Genomic DNA, 25,508 nt, shown 5'->3' on the forward strand with positions numbered 1-25,508 from the left:
GGTGACAGCAAGGGGCAAGTTTACAGGCCATTGGTGTGCAGGGGCAAGTTTTGGGCCATTGGTGACAGTTTTACGGGCCGTTGGGCCTTGTAGGGGCAGACTACGGGCCATTGGGCGGGGAGCTTGAGTTTTTCTGGGCCAATGGGCGGCGGGGCAGGTTGCGGGCCAGTGGTGGCGGGCAAGTTTACGGGCCATTGTTAGGCGTAGGGCAAGTTTTCTAGGCCAATGGGTGGCAGGGGCAGGATTTGGGCCATTGGTGGCCATGAGACAGCCTGCAGACCATTTGTTGGGCGGGCCATTGGTGGCAGGGGCAGTTTTCCAGGCCCAATGGTGGGGCAAGTTTACGGGCCATTGGTGGGGGCAAGTTTTGCAGGCCATTGTGTGGGGCAAGTTGGGCCATTGTTAGGTGAGCGGGGCAAGTTTCCTGAGCCATTGTTAGGCGGAGGCAGAGATTTTTAGGTATTGTTGTGTAGGGCAATTTCTACAAACTTCATTGTTGTGAAGTGGCGATTTTCTTAGCCATTGTCTTGTCATTATAAATTCTAAACCCATTATTCGACGCGCGGAGCAGAATTTCCTACAAACCCATTAGGCGGCAGCAAGAACGTTTCTAAACCATTAAACACGTCGGGCTTTCCTTAGGAGGCAATAGGAAACTCTCCGTGTCAGCGGCCGAGCTCGCGGTCCAGCCGGCTTGATGGCCCGGCGAAATGGCCGGCGGTGGTAGCGTACACTTACCTGCAGGTAGCGGCCACCCGCCCGCGTGGCGGAGGTGATACCGTCGCAGCGTGTAACCTGTGGCCAGCGGGCGTGGCCGCGCGCCGGTAAGCGGCGTCCGCCCGATGGAAAAAAATTGCCTTCCCCTATATAACACTATAAAACAGCCCCCAGGCCAAGGTACAAAGATACTCTGAGACCCCCCTTTTCACAGGCCGCTCACTGCATGCGTTCTGGCGGTGACGTGGCATGGCGGTAGCGCGATGGCGCCTTAACTCCGGTAATCTCCAATCCAGCAAATCTGCGTTTTAAGGACTTGGGATGTCCTCAAATGAATGAAAGTAGGGATACCTACAAACAACCAAAAGACTTGCATCTGAAGGATTTGGAATAAAAGAGTGGAAGGTGAACCTAAGCTCCCCTATCACAACCACACCATGTCCCTACCTTCCCTCCGATTTTATTTACATCATTTACACCATTATAATAAAATCTTTTTTCTTAATTCTTTTAGTAAAAATATATATATATATATATATATATATATATATATATATATATATATATATATATATATATATATATATGTGGTTTTTTCACCTTTACATCTTTAATAATTAAGAATTTATTTTCTATAAACATCTCCATGGTTAGTGGGATGCTATTTTATATGTGTGTGTACATATAAATATAGAATGCTAGTTTTTATATTATATAGTGTTTTACATAGTTCAGTGCTGTTTATTATTCATCTTATTTTAGATGATTGTATTAAAATATAGATGAAAATTATCTCGATAACATTTACATAAATATTGAGGGTCTTCTCCCATTATAATAGTAACCTTTTTTTTTAATAAAAATATATTATTGGATATCAAAATCAATGGTTATATATAGATAGAATATCACCTAGACAACTCAACCACAATTTCAACTAGTGGCAAAATTTTCAATGGTATATAAAAAAATTCATAGTGAAAAATGGCATATAAAGCGATGAATTTGTAAGTTATTACTTTTTATAAATGTGTAAATTTAAGTGATAGAAGAAATCTTTATTTGAAATTTATCAAATTAAAAACTAATACATGTATCATCACCTTAATGTATATATGTATATATATATATGAATGAATGGATGAATAATCTATATATACTATTAAAATAGATGTATAATCTACTCCAAAAACATTTTAAGTCTTATTTGTTGACATTTATCAAGCTTATACATCTACTCCAAGAGCATTTCAAGTCTTATTTGTTGACATTTATCAAGCATGAGCTTAAGAATAATTACAATTCCCAAATTTGATTCTTGACCTTCACTCACTTTCAGACAAACAACACAAAGACCAGACTATTCTATTTGACAAAACTTTATTATAAACCTAAAATTTGAAAAGCAATTTATAATTGAAAACAAATAAAGAAATTTTTTGTCAATAAAAAAATAAAATTTATTGTTTTGATTTTTTTTTTTTTGAAAAGGGTGACAAGCACTTAATTAAGGGACGGGCACGTGGGAGAGTCACACTCTACGCCACAATGCCCTCACCTTGCGATTTCTTGTTGTGCTTTTGATATAATTTCTATTTTTATTTAGGTTAACATATATCAAAATTGTCCATCTATTTTACGATTTCAACCTTTTTAGTCCATCTAATATAAAATTTGCCTTTTTGGTCCTCGTATTTTCGCATTTTTGTCTTTTTGGTCCCTCTAATTGACCGATCTGCCCTTTTGGTCCTTTCAGTTGATGAATTAGAGGGACCAAAAAAGATGAAAATGTGTAAATACGAGTATCAAAAATGTGGATTTTACAATTAAAAGACGAAAATATGCAAATATAAGGACCAAAAGGACGGATTTTATATTAAATGGACTAAAAAGACGAAAAATAAAAAATAGAGGGACCATTTTAATATTTTAATGTACATGCTCATCTTAAAAATAAAACAAGGCAAAATCAAATTTTGAAAATTTTTTTTTCTTGAGTGTTTCCTTGTTTTTTTCCCATATCATGAAATGAGATACGCTATGAATAAAATTGGAGAAAGGACCAATCAAATAATGTCAATAAACAGGCATACTTTTAGTCTTGATGAATAAAGAGGAGATATGATCTTCAATCCCTCACCTACAACATGATGTAGGCCATTTGATTGGACAACTAAGTGAATGGTTCCACGTGGTCTTCCCCCATTGGATGGTTTCCTACTCCTTACATCACTCTCCTTATACTGCATTAAATTTTTTTCTCCTTAAATATCCTTTTAAGTTTATAAGAAATAAAAAGTAACCCAAAACAAGGTATTATCTAAATTGTAGAATTTTAAATAAGTAATTTTAATTTTAATTTTAATTTTTTTAGCACCATAGACAAGTCACCAAATACATGGACTTTATTTACACTGCAATCATACATTATGAGAATCGAATCCTCAAACTTCAATATAAAAATCAAATACTTTAACTCTAATAAAAATTTAAAGACTTCTATTTATAAAATTACCTATGAAAAGAGATATATATACCTCCTAATAAAGCTTTTAATATTTTACCCAAACTTATTTAGAGCCAATCGTTTATGAGAATCATGTGTGTCAAGTAAAGAAATGCAAATTTTTGGGTGAATAACACGAGCCATGGTTATGAGCAGAGCCACCTAATTAACTTTATTAACTTTATTAACTAACTAATAAACCAATTTGGTTGTGTTGTGACTTTTTAAATAATTTGTTTGTTCATGTTTTGATTACCTCATGACAAAGATGGCCAAGGAGGCCTACCATCCACTCTCTTTCTCACCAACTCACATCTAGAAGCCTTAAGCTCCACAAAATCACTATAAATCTCCTTCTCCTGCTCCTAGTAGGTGCAAATGAAACTTAAAAAATAAAAAATAAAAATAAAAGAGAGAGAGAGAGAGAGAGAGAGATCATGGGAAGGTCACCATGTTGTGAGAAAGCTCACACAAACAAAGGAGCATGGACAAAGGAAGAAGATGAAAGGCTCATAGCACATATCAAGGTTCATGGAGAAGGATGTTGGCGTTCACTCCCTAAAGCAGCTGGACTTCGCCGGTGTGGCAAGAGTTGCCGTCTCCGGTGGATAAACTATCTCCGGCCCGATCTCAAACGCGGTAATTTCACACAAGAAGAGGACGAGCTCATCATTAAACTCCATGGACATCTCGGCAACAAGTTAGTAAATATGGATATGAATATCAGTTAAATTAGTAAATATGACATTGAATATATAAACTTGACTCTCTTTTTTTTGTATGCAGGTGGTCGCTTATCGCCGCGAAATTACCAGGCAGGACGGATAATGAGATCAAGAATTACTGGAACACGCATATAAAAAGGAAGCTATTGAGTAGGGGAATAGACCCAGCGACGCATCGGCCAGTGATGGAGTCGGCGGAGAAGAAGGACGAGAAGGTGGCCAATGGTGAGGTAGGGCAAGAGGCATCTTCATGGCAATGTCCTGACTTGAATTTGGAGCTTTGCATAAGTCTTCCTTCTCAAGAGCCTGTGAAGATGGAGAAAACTACTCTTTGTTTTAGTTGTGGCTCCTCTGAGTGCAAGTGTGACACTAATTTTCTTGGTCTCAGCAGTGGAGTTTTGGACTATAGAAATGCCCATATGAAATGAGAACACTGAATGGTAGTCTAGTGTAGTTGGAGGGAAAACTTTTATGTTAATTAAGAGGCATGCTTTCATGTGTTTAATTAGAGATCTTCTTGGTTTTTTGAATGCTTGATTTAAGTTTTTTTGGATGAATTATTATATTTACTGTTATTTTCTTGGAATTCATGACTGTATTTGAGAATTTTGTGGATAAGAGGTGAGAGGATGAGGGAATGAATTGTGAAGGGGTAGGTAGGGGAGAAGTATTTGAACTAATGATAGGGCTCACCAAAAAAGGCACAAACACAGAAACACAATAATGAATGGTACTAAGTATGTGTGAACCTTGATGATCAAAGCATGTTCAATTACTCATTCAATAATGAGTGGTAACAAAATTGTAAACATATGGTAAATGCCCAAACTATTTGGCATTAACATAAATTAAAACTGATCCTAAATTTTGGTCATTTTTCATTTTTTATTACTGAAATTATAAATGCTTTGGTCTAACATTGTAATGGACATAATAAATAAATGAATAAACAATGATGTAATTTTTTTAGGGTTCAGTAACAAATTTATTAGTTTTTCAATCATAATAAATTAACACTGATATCATGTTAGACGTATTTGATATTATTAAGTAAGATCATGAGTTTTTTTTAATTATAATTTCAATAAAAAAAAACCATATACCAGATTGGTTAAATCATCAAAATCAACATTAAAGAAAAAATAGATTATGATTAACTAGTGCTAACGAAAACTACTTGAAGAAGTTCTTTATAAATTTTTGTGATTACTCTTTTAATTAATCAATAGTTGGTTACCTAACACAAAAAACTAAACTTATTTGAGCAAAACCAATATCAAAACCATAAAAACAAAACCAAGGAACTATATCCACTTGTTAGGTGTGACTCAATCAATATCATCATTTAACAAACTTGATCAACTAAAACATGTATAATTTATCCCCCTAACATCAAGACATGACACATAAAAATCTTAGTTTTTTTTTTTTTGAATAAGACATAAAAAATAAAAATAAATAAATAAACATAAAAATCTTAGTGTCCCTAAGACTTGAATAATTTTTATTCTAAAACTCAGTTCATCCACTAACTTCCACTTTATTATTATTATTATTGTATCTCATTAACTTTGTGAATTTACACCCTTATATCTATCTTTCTCTTTCTTTTCTATTGATGCCACATGGTGGTGTTGGCAACTACAACTGCCATTGTCTACTTGTCCTTGTTGGATTTCTTAAAGAGAGTGACACATAGATTGGGAAATATATTGCTATCATCTTTATCTAGAGTGTGACATGAATTTTCATGGCTCAATGGCCTTGAAATGGAAAAAGTCATTTGTATTATTTCTCTTCTTCATAACTACTATACCATGAGGTTTTTTTTTTTATATATTTAGGTGAGTTCAAAATTCATATAATTCTCAATCGGGATATCAAACTAGTTGTTTTGTTTTATTTAAAAATGTGATTCAAATGAATTTATTAGTACATTAAGTACTAGTGAGTTTTTTTTTCTACTCAAATTGTATCTCACTTAAGACCATAAGATTGTATGTAATTTATCTATAAATTAATTAGAATATAATGTTAAAATAGGATAGCTCAACTTACATTCAAATTGGGCATAACGTGAGTTTTATAAAGTGAATATTTCTCAAAATTCTTCAAATGATGGAGCAAAAATATTAATTTTTAACTTAAATGTCATTTATTTTTTTTTAAGTATATATATACACTTCTTGTTATTATGATTGTTATTAAAAAAAATCTTGGTTTTGGTGTGGGATTCATTAGAAAGCATATCTTGTTAACCATTCTACCAACTAAGACTTAAATAAATGAGCCACTCATTTCTTCTTGAGTTCAGAGGTCTTTGATGTGGAAAAAATATTGCAAGTCCTTTTCTCACATCACACACAAACACCTCTTTGATTTTTCTTTTCCACAAGTTAGGTAGGCAAAAGAACCTTCCATACTTTCATTTTAATTGAAATTAAAAAAGGAAAAAAAAACAGAGGAATGCCTACCACACAATTGATCAATGAGATCTAACTACTTGTCATATATATTATTTCCCAACCATTTTGTATCATTTCATTTGGTTTAATCAAACTAATAATAATGTTTTCCAACTCCCACCAACAATAGAAGCATGACATTAGATGAGGACCACTTGATGCTCCCTTTCTAGTGACCAAACTTATAAACTACTACTTATTATTATCTGAAAAGAGGTCTTTACTTTATTTTGTTATATATATACACACATGATTTAATGCAAGGTGATTTAGGTTAATTGTCTTTTAATTTGGTCTCATTAGTAATTATGTCAATGCACTAAAACATTTATGTTAGGTGCAATCTTTTTAGTGATTTTACGCATTGAACCAAATCACAATGTTTTCCACTCCACGGAGAAAAATCATAATTTTTTTCTTATTTAAAACTAAATAGTTTAAAGAATGATAAGATACATGAATACAATAATAATATATGGACGATTAATGTCAAAATGTAACACATAATCTGACACAGATATTATTATGATAATAGTTTAACATACAAACATCAATAAATTTTCTTTTTTACACAAATATATTAGTCTGTTAAAATCAAAATAAAAAAATTGTGAACATTTTGATAGCCTTAAACTAAAACCATATAATGAGTAAATGTAAATATTAATATAAAAAATTAGTGACAAAAACAATATCAAACAAAATGATACATTTCACTACAATTTCTTTATATATATAATTAAAGTTTGATAAAATGTCACACTAACCTTTTGTGATAATGAGATGAAATAAACCAATGCAGTCAATCTCCATTCTCTTTCATAAATACAAATTTGACATACATACATGTTTTCATATATATATATATATATATATAAATGTTTTATTGTTAGAGGTGATTTAGGTTAATTGTCTTGTCTTTTAATTTTGTCATGAAAGTGACAGGAACCAGGACTAAGACTCGTTGATGGGGACTAAAGGTCTAACAATATATATATATATATATCTAATAAAACAATAATCATCAAAGAAAAATAGTAATATAACTACAATTTAAACACACATGTACCAAAAAAAAAAAACTACAATTATGAATTTGTATTTTCTAAAAATATGTCAATGATTGTAAAAACTTATGCTTTAAAAGCTACACTAATAATCCATCTACTCTAGAGAGGAATGAAGGACTAGCGATTCAAACTTGGGTGAGTTCCGTCTAAATTCAAACCTGGGTGGGCATGGAACTCTCAACTCACGACTTGGGTTAACGCTTCACCCATTTAAATTGGACATTTATGAGTAAAAAAAATCTATTATCACGTTATTTTAAATATAAAAAAACATAAATATCTTTGATTACTTGATGATGGTAGTGTTGCCTTGAGGGTTTTAGCCCCATTCGCTCCTTGGTTCCACTCAGCCCATGCACTAAAAAAGTTTTTTTCCAAATGTAAATTTTTTAGTGATTTTAATGTATACTTAAAGCGTAATAATAAAAAGTGTGAGTGAAATATTTTAATAGTCTTAAAATAACAAAAACCAAAATAAAAAATATTGCAGTCTATTAAAATCAAAATAAAAATTATAAATATTTTAATAGTCTTTAAATAAAATTATATTATGATTAAATGTTAAGATTAATATGAAAAATTAATGACAAATAGAATATCAGATAAAAGGATTCGTTTCATTACAATTTTTTCCTTTATAATTAAGATGAAATAAAACATGAAAAACGATCATTTGTGTGGTGATGATAAGATGAAATAAATATTTGTGATCATGAAATAAATCAATATGGTATATTTTTTTGTGTTTTTTTTATAAAATTGATAAATCATTTATTTTAACTAATATTGTGGGAAGGAGTTTTTAATTTTTTTTGCTTAACAAGTGAAAGAGTTATTATTCTTGTAACGTGGAAGTGGTGTGGTATTTGAGTCTTTTTCATGAATACAAACTTGGTATGTGTGTGTATATATTATATATATATATATTTTTTCAGATTATTTTTAAGCAAGATAAAAGCAATGAAGTGAATGAATGTGGGAAGAAGAAGTGCATGATAGTGGCCTCTAGATTAAGATTGGGAGGTCCCAAATCGGTCAAAAGTGACACCAACTTGGATCTTTAATCTCCATCACAAGCACTTTTACCATCCTTCTTTGGGTGGTTCCTTCTCCCTTCTTTTTCTCCTTTCTATCAAATGCCCCACCAAAATGCTAATCTCTCATGTATGCCCCTTGACTTCTCCCACTCCCACTCCCACTCCCGCTCCCACTCCCACTCCATGCCAATTTGACCTCACCCCTTCATTCATGGGCTTGTTCTCTTGCATGCTATGCTGTTGATTTTGACACCTACCTATCCCATGCTACCTAACTCCACCTTCTAGAATGATATATATATATATATATATATATATATATATATTATATACATATTAAAAATAGAAATAATAATTCATCAATTATTTGTGTTTGGGTACACAATGGGTTTGAGATAAGAGGAGTTTGATTAATTAAAAAAATAAAAGCCACATCATTGTACGTGGCCACTGAACAATAAGGGTCTCACACGTAAAACGGGTAAAAATTTTAGAAGGTGACTTTACTATAACTATTTTTCACTTTATTCATTGAATTTCAATTTGTTTTTTTTTTTATCACCCTACACTGATTTTCTTTCATAGGGAGATCATCTATAAATAGCCAGTCAAAAAAGCTAAGCTAGCCACAAGAATTGGCTGAGTTGGTTTGGACACATCACCAAGCCAACTCAGCCAATTTCGATAACCAGCTCAGTTTTTTTAATCGAATTCTTATAAGTGACCTCCCAGTGAAAGAAAATCATTGTAGGATGACTAAAAAGAAACAAATTGAAATTCAGTGAGCAAAGTGAAAAATGGTCATAGTACGGTGGCCTCCTAAAACTTTTACCCCACATAAAACTCATTAAAAACATGTATATTTTTTAATTATATGCATCTTTAACTAAACCTTACAGAAATATAGTTTATCATCATCTATGGAGACTAGAGGTGGGCACGGGCCGTCTGGCAACCCGGCCCAGCTCGTGCCCGGCCCGGAACTGGTCCATCGGGTGCCCGGAACCAACCCGCCTGGTCACTAACCCAGCGGGCCGGGCCAACAAACCGTAACCGGCCCGTCATGGAGACGAGCCAGTTACAAGTTAGGCTTGCCCTAACCCGTGGCTGGCGGGGTTGGCCCGCCTGGTCAACCCACCGGGCCAGACCCGGTTTAGAAGCAGGTTGCAACCCGGCCCGGCCCGCCGGGCCCAACCTATTTTTTCTGAATTTTCTGATTTTTTTCATATATTTTTTTAAATTCTCTGAATTTTTTAAAATTTTTTAATTTTTTTTATCAAGTAGGCCAACCCGGCCCGGCCCGCTTGGCCCAACTTGCCGAGTTGACCCACCGGCCCAACCTGCCGGGCCGTCCTGGTCCGCCGGGTCAACATGGAAGCCGAGCCGATTCCGGGTCCGGCTTCCTGTGACTTGGACCCACCGGGTTCAACGGGCCAACCCAGCCAGGCGGGTTTTACACCCAGCCGGGCCGGGTCTGGGTCGGTGGGCCGGTGAACCGCAACCCAATTAGTCAGACCCGCCGGGTCGGTTAACCTACTCGTGCCCACCTCTAATGGAGAGAGGAGATTTTAAGTGCCAACAAACCACAAGACCATTCTATTACATAAATTATATCTTATATTTATTGAAAAAATAATTGTTTGATTTATTTATATTTGTAATTAAAATATAAATTTATCTTTTTTCTGTATTTTTATATAAATATTAAAAATTAAGTATATGCATAACATATTTCTATCATATACTTGAAGATTTTATCTTCTACTGCTCTGTAATAAAAGAATTAGTACATTATTCTTCTCCAGAAATCAAGATTCAAATGTTTCCTTCTGCCTTGAAAATGAAGAATTGAACTACCACATGTACTGTTTTTCTTCAAAGCTCTCATCATCACCATGTGCAAGAAATGCTACTGCTTTTAATTTTCAAGAACAAGTGAAGAAGAGAAGTCAAAGTATTAGCTCTGAGTGTGTATTTAATATAATTATTATATATGTGATACATTTTAACGTAGATTATTAAATAGGTTGACTTGTGACCCGGCATGATTTTTGTGGATCAATAAATGGTTTAACTCATTTAGACACCTAATTAGCCATATTTAAACCTTGCGTTGCACAGTGGGATTCAAGTCAGGCTAATGAATCTAGTTATGCACTTTATTTTTTAAAAAAAAACTTTATGTATTTTTATTAGCATTGTTTTTATGTTTCATTAAGTATTAGAATAAAATAGAATTGATAATAACAAATTATAATCTCATATAAAAATAATTTAGATCTTAACAACTCAATTATATACAATCAAACTTTTGATCTTCTACATGAAAGTCAAATATCTTAACTATTCGGTTATTATGATAATAGCATCAGCTAATATTTTTCAGTTTGTCAGGCTACTATATTGTATTATCCTATTACGATGAATTACATTGATTTTATTTGATGAAATTTTAAAAAATTTAAAACATCTGAAATGGTTCATGCTTCATTTTTTATATTGGCAACCTGTCAACTTTATGTTACATATTTTTTTATCATTTTTTTCAATAAATTTATAAAAATACCTTTTTATGTTTAAAATATCAAAACTTGGTTCTGTATTAATGTACCTTGGAAGAAGGTCATACAAAATATAGAAGAAATCTTGCGTCAAGTTAGGAATTTGTGACAAAGAAGTGGTTCTTTTAAGATGCGAACTTGATAAATGACGCTATAATAATCCTTTCTAGCCATCATAATCCAAATAATAAAGTTGCTGCTTCAATTGGATCTTTCACTTCAATAAATTTTTATTTAATGGTGAAAAAGAACACAGAAATAACGGGTAATGAATTTATTGAAGGTTGACAGAGATGGGAATGAAATGAAAACATGAAGAAAGAAAAACTAAACTAAAAGTCATGAAGAAAGGATAAAGGCACAGCCAAGATAGCCTTGGACTGCTTTTTTTTTTTTTGCTTTGTACCAATTACATCATATCCAAAGAAAGTTCATGCCTTTTTTTTTCCACATTTAGTCAAGTTTATTCCTCCACCCACTTCATAGACTTGTTTTGACCAATCAGCACTGTCAATGTTGAAGAATCTTTGAGTAAATGAATGGTATAAGATTACTAAAACTATGATAAAAAGGAACCCAGAGTAACTCAACCTGAAAAACAGAGAGGGGGTAAACCCATCTTACAGTATTATACCTGTCAAGCCGTTAAATGTGCATCACAAAATATACAAAGCTACACACACCAATCTATCTAATAATTCGTTGGTTTTGATGCAAAACAAGAAGGAATTTTTTTATGCAAAGAAATTTAAGATGATACAGAGAAAATGTTAAAAACATTTCCTGGTGCTTAGATGGACTAGTCTAGGACTCTAGGGATCTGTTTCCAGTTTTAATTGAAAAACAAAAGGATCCCAAATTCTTTGAAAGATGAAGTCTATCACAAAGGTGAGTATAGGATCTGGGAGGTTGTTGAAATGTTTTCTATCTGAAAAGCCTATGTATAAAGATGAGAATAAAGCAATAATGATGAGAAAGCAAACCTGCGGTCAAGAACATCCGCAAAATCAAGCTTGTTAAATGCCAGCCTTTTTTTTCTTGCCTAAGATACCGCATTGTCTGCTTCTATTTCAGAGATAAAGGCTTCAATTTCTGACTCCTCAAGTTGATGAAGACCATGCTCTTTCGTCATCACGGTAATTTCGATGTCCCCCATTCCCTTTTCTCTCAACAACCTAGAATATTGACCACGTTTCAGAGTTAGTTTGATGCAAGTTGTAATGATTGGGAAGGGGTATCACAAAGAACATGATGGTGTCTCATCAGGAAGGGAAACCACAAACAGCCAACAGACACTAGCATAAGATGGATTCTAAATCTAGGAAAATTCGTAAGAAAAAATTGATGATAATTCTTTCTAATGACATAATGAAAAAGCACTGAAACTATGAGTTCAGGAACTGTATTGAATGGTCCAAGATAAAAAGCACATAATTATTATCGGCAAGTCTAATAAGGAGAAAAAAATTCCTAGCTACAAAAAACCTCATAAGTATGAGATCAGGAATTGCCTTGCATGATTAAAGATGAAGCATCCACAATTATTTGTAAGTCTAACAAAAAATCCTTGCTACACAACAACAAAAGTAATGTTGTATACAGAACATTAACACAAGAAACAAATCAGACTCATATTTAAAAGTTTGGATTGAGTAGTGGTAATAGGACTTTACATTCCTTAACGATTAAGAAGTGATAATAGGACTTTACATTTCAAAATGATTGACTTTACATTACTGAATCAAGATAATAAGGGACAAATTTTGATTGCTTTACAAAGCACTAAGCTCAATAAAGCTGTTGTCAATCATTTTATTAAAGGGCGAGCACGTTTGCCATACTTATCAGGCTCAAGTTATGAATACAAAGTAACAACAACAAAAATGACAGTGAAAACAATGTTAAACCATCATTCCTAGATTCCAGGCAGTTGACATTGACACAATTCTACTTTCCATTAACAGAAATCGTAAGCCTAATTTCACCAATGAACTTTAGCACCTGATATAACAAGTTATCTTGCTTGTTACAAAAGATTCAACTGAAAGAAGGTTTAGTAAATCAAACTAGGTTTTGACAAAATATCATGGTATGTATTCTTTAGTTTTGTAAATATCGATAGAAGGAACCTATTATTGCCCATAGCTGGTAAACAAAGGAATCATACCTGTTAGTGCAACCGCACTATAATTGGCATGATTTGACACCAAGACAAAATGACATGGCAACCTGTGTGACGTGGCATAATTGATGACATGGCAATGCATGGTGACATGGCAAGGAGCCTTGACTTGAAGGCAAATATCTTGAAGATCTTGGTGGAGTTATTTTTGGCAATGTATTACAACTTAAAAATAAGATCAGATCAAGACCATATTTAGGTGATTTGATTGAAGACTAAATATGGATGGAGCTTAATTAAGGAAATACCTATCAATGGTATGATTGAAGGCTATTGAAGGTATGATTTGAAGAAACCTTAATGAGGATAATTGAAGACTATTAAGGGCAAGAGTTAAAGACATGCCTATTGTTGTCATGATTGAGATGCTTGATTGAAGATCTTTCTTGGGAAGATTTGAAGACCTGAATTGAAGATCAACTTTAGCAAGTTTTGTGAAGATGCACAAAGGACGTGTACCCCTTGCGAGGACTGCGTGATGAGGAACTGAGGAGGTAGGCTAGTTGCCGGCAATCGTGATCGGGAGATTTGGCTGCACCATCTTGGACTAAGCATGACCAGGAGGTTGATGGATCTTAAGGTCGTCCGCAATATAACCAAAACTCAGTTAAATCAGCAATCAAGGCCATGTTGCAATTCATATTACAATAGAAGTTGCAACAGCTAATTTTGAAAGGTTTTTAAATTAGTAACCGCGGAGATTCTAAAAGAGGTATGTGCTATATTTGGGACGTTGAGGCGTCTATATAAGCTACCTTGCTTTGAGATTGGGTGTGTCTCTTATGGAGGAGAATGTGTGAGCACTAGACAATTTAGAGAGGGCAATGATCTTTATTGTTGGGAGAGTGAGTGACAAGTGTTTGTACTCATATATTTTCATCTTTTTTAGTGGATTGTTTATCTCCAGGCTTGGCCTCCAGACGTAGGTGAGTGAACGCTGAACTGGGTTACCAATCTTGTGTGTCTCCTTCTTGTTTGGTTTGTGTGAGGTTTCTATGAGTGTTTGAGTGTTTTCTAAACCACAAACCACATCGGCAGAACTAACAAGTGGTATCAGAGCTATGGTTGTCGTGCTCTCTTTGGTTTGAAAGTCGGCGAGGTCCTAACAAATTCCATTGATGGCTGGAAAAGAAGGAGCTTCCGTCACACGACCATCGTTGCTCGATAGATCAAATTATCCATACTGGAAGGCATGCATGAAGGCTTTCATCAAATCTCTTGATAAGAGTGCATGGACAGCCGTGGAAGAAGGATGGTCTCCCCCAATTGAAGTTGATGAAAACATGAGCAAGACCATGAAGATGAAGAGTAACTGGAGTCCCGGAGATATGCTCAAAGCGATTGCCAATAGAAAAGCACTCAATGCTATTTTTGGAGGAGTAGAAGAGAACCAGTTCAAGTATGTTGCAACTTGTGATTGTGCTAAGGATGCTTGGGACATTCTATAAAGAATTCATGAAGGTAAAAATCTGGTGAAAATTTCCAAGCTCCAGATGTTGTCAACCAGATTTGAGAATCTCAAGCATCTCAACTCGGTAAGAAGTATTCTGATAAAAAACTTGTTCATAAAACTCTCAGGTCTTCCAAGAAGATTCGATGGTAAAGTTGCTGCGATAGAAGAAGCAAAAGATATCATAACTATAAGACTTGATGAGTTTATGGGATCCCTACAAGCCTATGAGATGAATCTAAATCTAGGTAGAAGAGAAAAAGATATAGCTCTGAAAGCTGAAACAACAAGCCCAAAAGAGTTACAACAGACTGAAGATAAAGAAGAAGAAGAAATTACCCTTTTGACCAGGGAACTGTACAGGTACTTCAAAAAAATTCAGGAAGAAGACAACGCAGAAGATGTAATCAGCAATCATACTTCTTTACCAGCTGTGCTAAAGAAAGGTAAAGTTTTCAGAAATTTCAGTGCATTTGCAAGTCCAGTTACAACATCAATTGCAACACCTGAAGAAGCTGTTTGTGAAGAAGTGACTAAAAATGATCTTCTTCATAGGTATGAACTTATGCTAAATAAACTTTATAAAATGTTCATACAAAACAAAAAAAAAAACTTGCAAAAGAGTTGAGAGAATGTCAAGAAAAGCTGAACAATGCTGAAAAGTCCTTAAATTACATAAACAAAGGAAAAGCCAAGATTGAGGAGATACCTTTTCAAACAAGTGTGACAGAGCATCATATAAAAGAGACATCAAGGGACAGGAAAAGCAAAGTTGAAGCAGGCTGCTTTCCATCAAATATTCAAGAATATAAACAAGTGAAGCATAATAAGGAGAAGAGACGACATAGAAGACAAGTTCCTATATGCTTTTATTGTGGAAGAAGAGGCCATATAAGACCTGAGTGTTATCAACAGAATGAAGATATGAAGAATGGTAGAGTATTTGGAAAAGCAAAGAAGTGGATTCCGACATGTTATTACTGTGGTGTCAAAGGGTACATTCATCCAAGATATTGGAAGATGAAGAAAAATATAAGAGAAGACAAAAATATGAGGCAGACACCAGATACTAGAGAAAAGAAGAAAGAATCAAGAATATATAAGTCAGAAAAGAAAATCAAGTGGGATACTCTTTAATGAAAAATCCTCAAAAGACAACTGGTATTTTAACAGTGGTTGTTCAAGACATATAACATGTGGCAAAGGTTTTTTGATGAACTACAAAGAATGTCCAATTAGGCATGTGGCCTTTGGTAATGGTCAGAAAGGTCAAGTAGTTAGAAAAGGAACATTAATGGTTCCTCAAGATTAAAAAATATTCTGCATGTAGAATTACTGAAGGCAAATCTTCTGAATATAAGTCAATTATGTGATCAATATCTGGTGGTAAAATTTACTTAGGACAGATGTGTGGTCTATGATGAAGCTGGTCAGTGTGTTTGAACTGGTTCAAGATCTTCAGACAATTGCTATTTGCTAGAGAAATTGGAAGTCTGTTATAACGCATCTTGCAACATCAATGAAATTTGGTATCAGAAGCTTAGACATCTGAACTTCAGGAACCTGATGATGATTAAGAAATGAAAGCTGTTAAGGGAGTGCCCAAGCTTACCAAAAAAGGAAGATGGTGTATGTGGACCTTGTCAACTGGGAAAGCAAAGTCGTGCTTCTCACAAAGTAGTGCAAGACATTGTTAGAACAAGAGTGCTTGAACTCTTACATATAGATCTTATTGGACCCACACAGATAGAAAGCTTGTCAGGTAAAAGATATTTGTTTGTGTGTGTTGATGACTATTCTAGGTACACTTGGGTGGACTTCCTCAAAGAGAATCAAAAAATTTTGAAGCTTTCAAGAAGTTATACATGCAACTCCAAAATGAAAAATAGTGTTAAATAGGAAAGATTGTCAAATTCAGAAGTGACTATAGAAGAGAATTTGAAAATGCTCAGTTTGCAGAATTTAGCAGGGAACATGGGATTCGTCATAAATTTTCAGCTCCAAAAACTCCTCAACAAAACGGAGTGGTTGAAAGGAAGAATCGCACTCTCCAAGAGATGCCTAGAGTTATGTTGAATTCAAAGAAACTCTTTACAAGAGTTTGGGCGGAAGCAATCAATACAGCATGCTACATCATCAATAGAGTATACATTCAGCCTTCAACCAACATGACACCGTATGAAATTTGGAAAGGTAAAAGGCAAAATCTTAAATACTTTCACATCTTTGGAAGCAAATGTTACATTTTGAATGATAGAGATCAACTGAGAAAGTTTGACAAGAAAAGTGATGTAGGATTATTCATGGGGTATTCTACTACTAGTAGAGCCTATCGGGTGTTTAATTCAAGAACCAAAAAGATGATGGAAACTATTAATGTTGTTGTTGATGATTTCTCTGATATGGAGACTCAAGGTGCATCAAGTGAGCCAAACAAGCTTATCACTCAGAATTATGAATCAGCAGATGAAGAGTTACAGGCAGAACAAGAAGTTGCAGCACAGGTTATAACACCAACTGCAACAACAGAAATAACTCAGGATTCAGATAGCCAACAGGTTATAACTAATGTTGCAACTGAAGTTACAACAACGAAATCATCTCATGATCAGATAAAGAAGAAATTGATAATGAAGACAACAGTCTTGAACCATCCTCAAGAATAACGAAGAATCATCCTATTCAGAATGTGATTGGTAATGTGACTGAAGGAAGAAGAACTAGAAGCACTCAATGAATCGATTATCGAGAATTGGCTGGATACACATATTACAACTCTCTTATTGAACCAAAGAATGTCAAAGAAGCTTTAGTTGATGAATACTGGATGGCTGCAATGGAAGAAAAATTGAATTAATTTGTTCGAAATGATGTGTGGACATTGGTCTCAAGGCCAAAGAATGTAAAATGTTATTGGAACGAAGTAGATTTTCAAGAACAAGACTGATGACAAAGGCAACATCACCAGAAATAAAGCAAGACTAGTGGCTCAAGGATATACTCAAGTTGAAGGAGTTGAATTTGATGAAACATTTACACCAGTTGCACGCCTAGAATCCATCAAATTATTGTTAGCAGTAGCATGTTATATGGGGTTCAAGCTACATCAAATAGATGTCAAGAGTGCTTTTCTAAATGGAGTTCTAAGTGAAGAAGTTTTTGTGGAGCAACCAAAAGAGTTTTAAGATCCTCAACATTCAGATCATGTGTTCAAATTGAAAAAGGCTCTTTATGGCTTGAAGCAAGCTCCTCGGGCTTGCTATGAAAGGCTTACGAAATTTTTACTTGAGAAGGGCTACCAAAGAGGGGGAGCAGACAAAACTTTGTTCATAAAGAAATCCAAATCAGATCTTATTGTGGCACAAATCTATGTTGATGATATCATATTTGGTTCACCATCACAAAAGCAAGTTGATGAGTTTGTTCATCTAATGCAAGAAGAGTCTGAGATGAGCATGGTAGGTGAACTGAACTACTTTTTGGGTTTCCAAATCAAACAATGCAAAGAAGGAATTTTCATTTCTCAAACCCAGTATGCACAGAACTTAGTGAAAAGATTTAGCTTGGAAAAAGCTAGCCACATGAGAACACCCTTGAGCGTGAATCAGAAGTTGACAAAAGATGAGCATGGAAAAGATGTAGACCCAAGTCTCTATAGAAACATGATTGGAAGTTTACTCTATCTCACAGCTAGCAGGCCAGACATCTCCTTCAGTGTTGGAGTTTGTGTAAGATATCAAGTAACAGCAAAGGAATCTCATTTGAAAACTGTTAAGCGTATCATCAGATATGTTCATGGTACCGTAGAATATGGAATTTGGTATTCAAAAGACTCAAACTCACATCTTGCAGGTTATAATGATGCAGATTGGGCAGGAAATATTGAAGATAGAAAGAGCACCTCGAGAGGATGTTTCTATCTTGGTAACAACTTGGTCACATGGTATAGCAAGAAGCAAAGTTCTATTTCACTCTTCACTGCCGAGGCTGAATACATAGCAGGAGGAAGTTATTGTACACAATTGTTGTGGATGAAGCAAATGCTTGAGGATTATGACCTACAACAAGGGTTGTTGACTATATTTTATGACAACAAAAGTGCTATTGATATCTCCAAGAATCCAGTCCAACATTCTCATACCAAACATATTGATCTTCGACATCATTTTATACGAAAGTTGGTAGAGAACAAAATAGTTGTTATTGATTATGTTGTAACAGAAAAGCGATTGGCGGACATCTTTACCAAACCCCCTGACGCTACAAGATTCAAAAAGTTGAGGGGTGAGACTGGCCTTTGCCAACTTTAATTCCTATTAGGGACTGCAAATGACTTGCATCTGCTATAGTTTATCAATGTTGTTTGCAGCCGGAGGAAAGAGTTCTGAAGATATGGGGAGCTGATGACCAGGAATCCTGAAAATAGGAGGAGTTATAGAAGAAGTTGTAACAAGACTTGTAACAACCAGTGAAGACTTTGGCATCAATTCAGACACAAAGAGGGAGAAGTTGACAAGTTCAAGAGTTCCAAACCGACTGATCTACATGGGTATATTTGTTTTCGACTTTTATGCTTATTTTGTGCATCACTAGTTGCAGTGTAATCATATATTTTGTAAGCAACTAGATGATTTTCTTTAGTTTGTAAAGTCATGTCCCAAGCAATGGTGTACCTGGAAGTTGTAACAAGAATCAATCTGGGTACAGAAGTAGTTGTGTTAAATTATGCCAAAGGGGGAGATTGTTAGTGCAACCACACTATAATTGGCATGATTTGACACCAAGACAAGATTATGTGGCAACCTGTGTGATGTGGCATAATTGATGACATGACAAGGTATGGTAACATGGCAAGGAGTCATGACTTGGAGACAAATATCTTGAAGATCTTGGTGGAGTTATTTTTGACAATGTATTACAACTTGAAGACAAGATCATATCAAGACCATATTTAGGTGATTTGATTGAAGACTAAATATGGATGGAGCTTAATTGAGGAAATACCTATCAATGGTATGATTGAAGGCTATGGAAGGTATGATTTGAAGAAACCTTAATGAGGATGATTGAAGACTATTAAGGGAAAGAGTTGAAGACATGCCTATTGTTGGCAAGATTGAGATGATTGATTGAAGATCTTTCTTGGGAAGATTTGAAGACCAAACTTAGGTGAATTGAAGATCAAGTTTGACAAGTTTCGTGAAGACGCACAAAGGACGTGCGCTCCTTGTGATGGGACTGCGTGATGAGGAATTGAGGAGGTAGGCTAGTTGCTGGCAGGTGGGAGCGGGAGATTTGGCTGCATCGACTTGGACTAAGCATGACCAGGAGGTTGATGGGTCTTGAGGTCATCTGCAATATAACCAAAACTCAGTCAAATCAGTAATCAGGGCCATGTTGCAATTCATGTTACGACAGGAGTTGCAATAGCTAATTTTGGAAGGTTTTTAAATTAGTTACCACAGAGATTCTAAAAGAGGTATGTGCTATATTTGGGACGTTGAGGCATCTATATAAGCTACCTTGCTCTGAGATTGGGTGTGTCTCTTGTGGAGGAGAGAGTGTGAGCACTAGACAATCTAGAGAGGGCAGTGATCTTTATTGTTGGGAGAGTGAGTGACAAGTGTTTGTACTTATCTATTTTCACCTCTTTTAGTGGATTGTTTATCTTCGGACTTGGCCCCCCAAACATAGGCGAGTGGACACCGAACTGGGTTACCAATCTTGTATGTCTCCTTCTTGTTTGGTTTGTGTGAGCTTTTTATGAGTGTTTGAGTGTTCTCTAAACCAGAAACCACATCGGCAGAACTAACAATACCGAACAAAACCAAGAAATGGTTTGTATAGTTACAGTACATTCACCTAAACTGTAATAGGGGAGCATGATGATAAAGAATTGTTTATGCAGAAAAGATTATGACATGGTTAGAAGTGCGAGATTAAGGACTTCAAGAAGCTTAAAAAAAATGTGAATTTTCATTGGCAAAATGATGACTAGCCTAAACTTGTAGACCAAGACAGTTTGACAAACTCCCCCAAATAAAAAAGAACAAATAAATGAATATTAATAAACTAAAATTGAAAGAAAACAGTAAACTATATAGTTCATATACCAATCCTCAATGTCAGACAATTTGCCTTGTCCAGAAGCAATTTTGATTAATTTAATAACATTTTTTGCATCCATAGACTGTTAATTAATGATCAGGGCTGGTAGCAAGTTGCTACTTGCTAGTAAACTCACATTGATGTGTTATTGTCATCATGGCTGGTAGCAAGTTTGCTATACAGTCCTGTGCTCCTACTTATGGCATCACTCAGCTACATAAAAAAGGGACAAAAAAATAAAACGTCTCATTCTCAAGATGTCAATGGTTTCTTCATGTGTATCCATAGAAAAAAAAAATCCATATAATCGAGCAAAATGAGATCCTTAATGTAGGTATAAAAAGAAGACTTCCAATAGTGCTGCTCAAGTTTTAGTACATAATGTCTAGTCATTATACTAGAAACCTTTTATCAATCATTAAATAAAGTTTTAGTCCATCATAAGCATATTGTATACAAAAATTTGAAGAACAATTAATGTTTGAAAAGGCATTTAAGGCACAGGCCTCGAGGCGCACCTCAAGACATGGAAGAAAATTGCACCACATACCCCTTTTATTCAATATCTGAGGCTTATGCTAGGGTTGCTCCTCGAGGTGCAAGAGGTGTGTGCCTCAACTAGTTGAGTTATCAAATATGGTTCAACCTGGATTTTTATGGATCAACCCCGATTTTTAAAAACCGATACGGGTTTTAGGGTTTTTTGTTTTTAAAATATTAAAAATATCAAAGAAATTAAAAAAAAAAAAGAAGAAAGATACAAGAGTTGTCGCCAACTGGAAAAAGATAAGAGAAGATGAAAAGAAAGAAAGAAAGACTAGTCCTAGAACGTACTTAATGATGAAAAGGATGAAAATGCATCAATATTTAATGAAGATGATTTTGATGTTGATGATTATTTATTTAAGCATGACAATGATATGGAAGTAGAAGGAAGAGGAAATCACATTCAAAGGTTAAGGCAAGCAAGGAGAGCCAAGGATGTTAGTTTAATTTCCTTTTAATACCTGAATTAATTGTTTAATATTAATTTATTATTTAGCTTTCAAGTAATACTCATGATATTTTTTATCATATTATAAACATTTTCTAGGTAAAGTAAAAATACCAATAGCATTGGTGGATGAAAAAGACCCCGAATGGGAAGAGGATATTCATGTTGAAGATGAAGAAAATGATGTTTTTGCGGAAACTTTTGCTAGTGATAGTGATTAGTGAGTGATAGTGGTGTCTATGTTACGTTTTTGGGGGCAACTACATGACATTTATTTAGAATGAAATAACTTTTGCCTCAAGTACACCTTTTGCCTTCTTAAACATTGTTTAAGGCTTTGCTAAAAATTAGAATATACTTGCAAGTTGCAATAGCTTTGCCCCACTAGGATTGCATTTGTTTGTCTCTACACTCTACCAAGTGAAAACCCACATAGTTAAGTCCTCTAGTTTGGTTCATTTCACTCCAAATCTTCTGCAATGCCTATTTCTAAAATCCATGGTTTTATAATAAAAAAGAAACATATATTTATGACCAAAACATCATCAAAGCAACATGATTTTTTCGCATTCATTTCAAGTGTCACAAAATTATTATTGAACCAATTGCAAATGGAGAAAATTGCTACTGCAAACAGATGGTGTTAAATCATGATTATGTCATCAATTCCAAATATAATTATTTTAATGCCTAATAAATGTACACAAAATTATCAATGAAAAAGATTGCCCCTAATTTCAAAATAAAGCTAATCATGATAGTATTGGACAAACTATTTCACAAAATGAATAGAATTGAGGCACATCCTAAAGGATCATTGAATCAAGCATAGTTTTTTATGGAACACATACCAAGATTACTACATACTGTCCGGCTAGGTACAATTATCTTGTTGACATTCAGGACTAATTTATCTTTTAAGGACACTTGTCCTTAGCAAAAAAAGAAATATCATGTTGAAGTAATTAAGTACAGTAGACTGAAATTGGTAATTAGAATTAAATGCAAATTCACAATATTTCATTGTTTCAAGGGAAAAAAAAGAACTGGTCAGAATGCACCACTACAATAAGCTTTCTTTAGGTTTCAAAAGACAAATAGATGTGTGACATGTCTTGATCATCAAATGAAATCCCATGAAAATATAGTAAACGAAATATGATTTAGAACTAGAAGTAAATCAGTAATACAAACAAATAGAGAATCATTTCACTTAATAATGATCATTCATTTCCCGGCTTATCACCAAATCTAATATAGCAACTTATTCAAACTTCTAATCTGCATATATTTGGCAAAGTTCTACTTGTGGTCAAACTAAGGAACATAACTTTCACACAAACACACACACACACACACACACACACAGACACACACACATAACCTAAGTGCTTAAAGCAGAACTATATTACTAAATGAAAGAATAGCCATTTACTTGTTGCCAAACAAAGGAACATAACTTACACAACACACACACACACATATAGATATATATCCTAAAAGCTTAAAGCAGAACTAGTCACTAAATGAAAGAATAGCCAAAAACAACTCACTTCAAGAAACGCTCGAATTGCCAGCTTGATTGTCTCCTTCCCCAATGTCTCTTTGTAGTTCTTCTCCAAAAATTCCCTCATGGAATTGGAGTTCCTCCCAGTAGTATTTACTTTCCAAGACATGAAAGTCCCTGAGGGATCAGTATGGTATAGCGATGGCTCACTAGTGTAGGGATCAAACCCGACAATGAGTGTAGAGAGCCCGAACGGCCAGACCCCACTGCTTTGCATGTACCTCTGCTGAAGCCCTGTAATGTATCGCACGTGATGTACTCGATGGTAACCGGATCCTCAACAGTGAGCCGACGGCTTTGGCACTTAATCCTCGCCTTGTTGATTAGGATCTGAGCATTCGCCTTCAGTCACACACAAGCCAGCGCGATGTGGTTGTCCAAATTCACAATCTTCCTCACCATCCCACGGATCAGAATAAAAGGAACATAAATGAAATCTAGATCGAAACCTCAAACCCTTGGCACAAATCAAGGCGAATGAATGAATAACGGGAGTCCTTGGAGCTTGGGAGTGGACTTCTTCTCGACGCCCAGGACAATGGCGTCGGTTCCTCGAACACCGACGGCGGCGTTGCCCTTATGGACGGCCTCGAAGGCATACTCTACCTGGAAGAGGTGGCCGTCTGGGGAGAAGATGGTGATGCCATGATCATAGCGAGCCATGAATCGATTCCTGAGAAATCGCCAGAGCTTTTCCAGGGTTCTTCTCACTCAATCTCTCTACTCTCTTGATGCTGCTCTTTTTAGCTTCGTGTTGGCGACTAAGGATGTAATAGATCGAGATCAAGCCGAGCAATAGAGAGCTTGAGCTCTGCTGAAAATTTGACACTTGATATTCGGCTCAAACTTGATTAAGTATTTATTTTATAACTTAAACTTTGGTATATAAATTGAGCTGCTTGAGCTTGCTCAATTAAGCTCAAAAAAATAAAAATGACCATAAATATTATGCTCGAGCTCAAAAGTCTTTTTCCTTGGTTTTCATCAAATAAATAAAACTTATATTTTTCATCCATTCTAGAATGACCACATTCTAAAATTTTTTAGAGACAACAAACACAATTTATACATGACCAAACACCAGAACTAGAATTTTAATATTCTATAATTTTTCAAAGATAAACAAATATATTTCATATTTGACCAAATGCAACATCAACTAAAACAAGATTCCAAAATATTGTAAAAATAACAAATACAGTTCATACTTAAACAAAATACAACAAATTGAACAATTATAAAACAAGTAAGTCTATAGTTAATAAGTCAAAGTAGAACAATTAGAAAATAACCAAGTGGTAATACAATTGATTGACAACAAATAAATAAGTCCATAGATAATAAGAAAACAATCAATCCACCATCAACATCCACCCTCAAGAATATATTGTCTTGAATGTGAAGGTTTGCCCCAATTTTTCCATCAAACTTATACAATGAGTAATTATAAAACAAAACATTTAATCATTGATGATAAAAAAAAAGAATGAATAAACTTAAATGTTACTTACATGCAAAAATAATGCTTCATACCATTTTAAACTTGAGCTTCAAGGTATTTTAAGTGAAATCTCAATTGGTTTCTTCTCTTTCAAATACATACAAAGTGAATAAAGAATAGTAAAAATTACATTAAAGCAAGAAAAACCATAAAAATAAAATAAAAATTATATTAAAGTAGAACAATTATAAACTCACTTTGTTTTTCTTCTTCACTCCATGAAGAATTCGACACCAATCTCCTTCATAAAGCAATGCTTGCACTATTTCAGGAGCCAATAAAGCACGATAAGTGTCAATCACTCTACCACCTGCACTAAAAGTAATTGTGAGAATAGAAAAAATAATTTAGATATCAATCAAGGAAAGAGTACAAGGGTATATATAGAAAAAAGTTTAGGGTTTTTTGGTATGGGCCCAATATAGCCCATTAACCAATCTAAACTCTAACACTCCTCCTCAAGTTGGAGCGTATATGTCGAACATGCCCAGCTTGTTACATAGATTACTAAAGACTTTAACACTTAAACCCTTGGTGAAGATAATCACTAGTTGCTTAGACGGCTGGGTGTATGGCATAGAGATGACTCCCTTCAATACCATATCACGAACATAGTGACAATCAA

At 34.7% G+C, this 25,508-nt stretch overlaps 1 protein-coding gene and 1 pseudogene across 1 annotated transcript; one reads left to right on the forward strand and one right to left on the reverse strand.

Annotated features, from left to right (window-relative positions):
* The first annotated feature begins 3,547 nt into the window (after positions 1-3,547).
* On the forward strand, positions 3,548-4,478 carry LOC120271887 (MYB-like transcription factor 4). The gene is made up of 2 exons (XM_039278569.1): positions 3,548-3,923; positions 4,010-4,478. Exons 1-2 carry the CDS (start codon positions 3,661-3,663, stop codon positions 4,374-4,376), a joined length of 630 nt encoding a protein of 209 aa, XP_039134503.1. The 5' UTR covers positions 3,548-3,660; the 3' UTR covers positions 4,377-4,478.
* A 6,987-nt stretch (positions 4,479-11,465) lies between these two features.
* Positions 11,466-24,045, reverse strand: LOC120272562 (annotated as a pseudogene).
* Between the last annotated feature and the right edge of the window lie 1,463 nt (positions 24,046-25,508).

The sequence above is a fragment of the Dioscorea cayenensis genome, chromosome 11 (assembly GCF_009730915.1).
Source record: "Dioscorea cayenensis subsp. rotundata cultivar TDr96_F1 chromosome 11, TDr96_F1_v2_PseudoChromosome.rev07_lg8_w22 25.fasta, whole genome shotgun sequence".
NCBI classification, from domain to species: domain Eukaryota; kingdom Viridiplantae; phylum Streptophyta; class Magnoliopsida; order Dioscoreales; family Dioscoreaceae; genus Dioscorea; species Dioscorea cayenensis.

Coding starts and splice junctions, on each gene's coding strand:
- LOC120271887 (XM_039278569.1), top strand. CDS start 3,661: ATGGGAAGGTCACCATGTTGTGAGAAAGCTCACACAAACAAAGGAGCA. Junction 3,924..4,009: donor CATGGACATCTCGGCAACAA/GTTAGTAAATAT, acceptor TTTTGTATGCAG/GTGGTCGCTTATCGCCGCGA.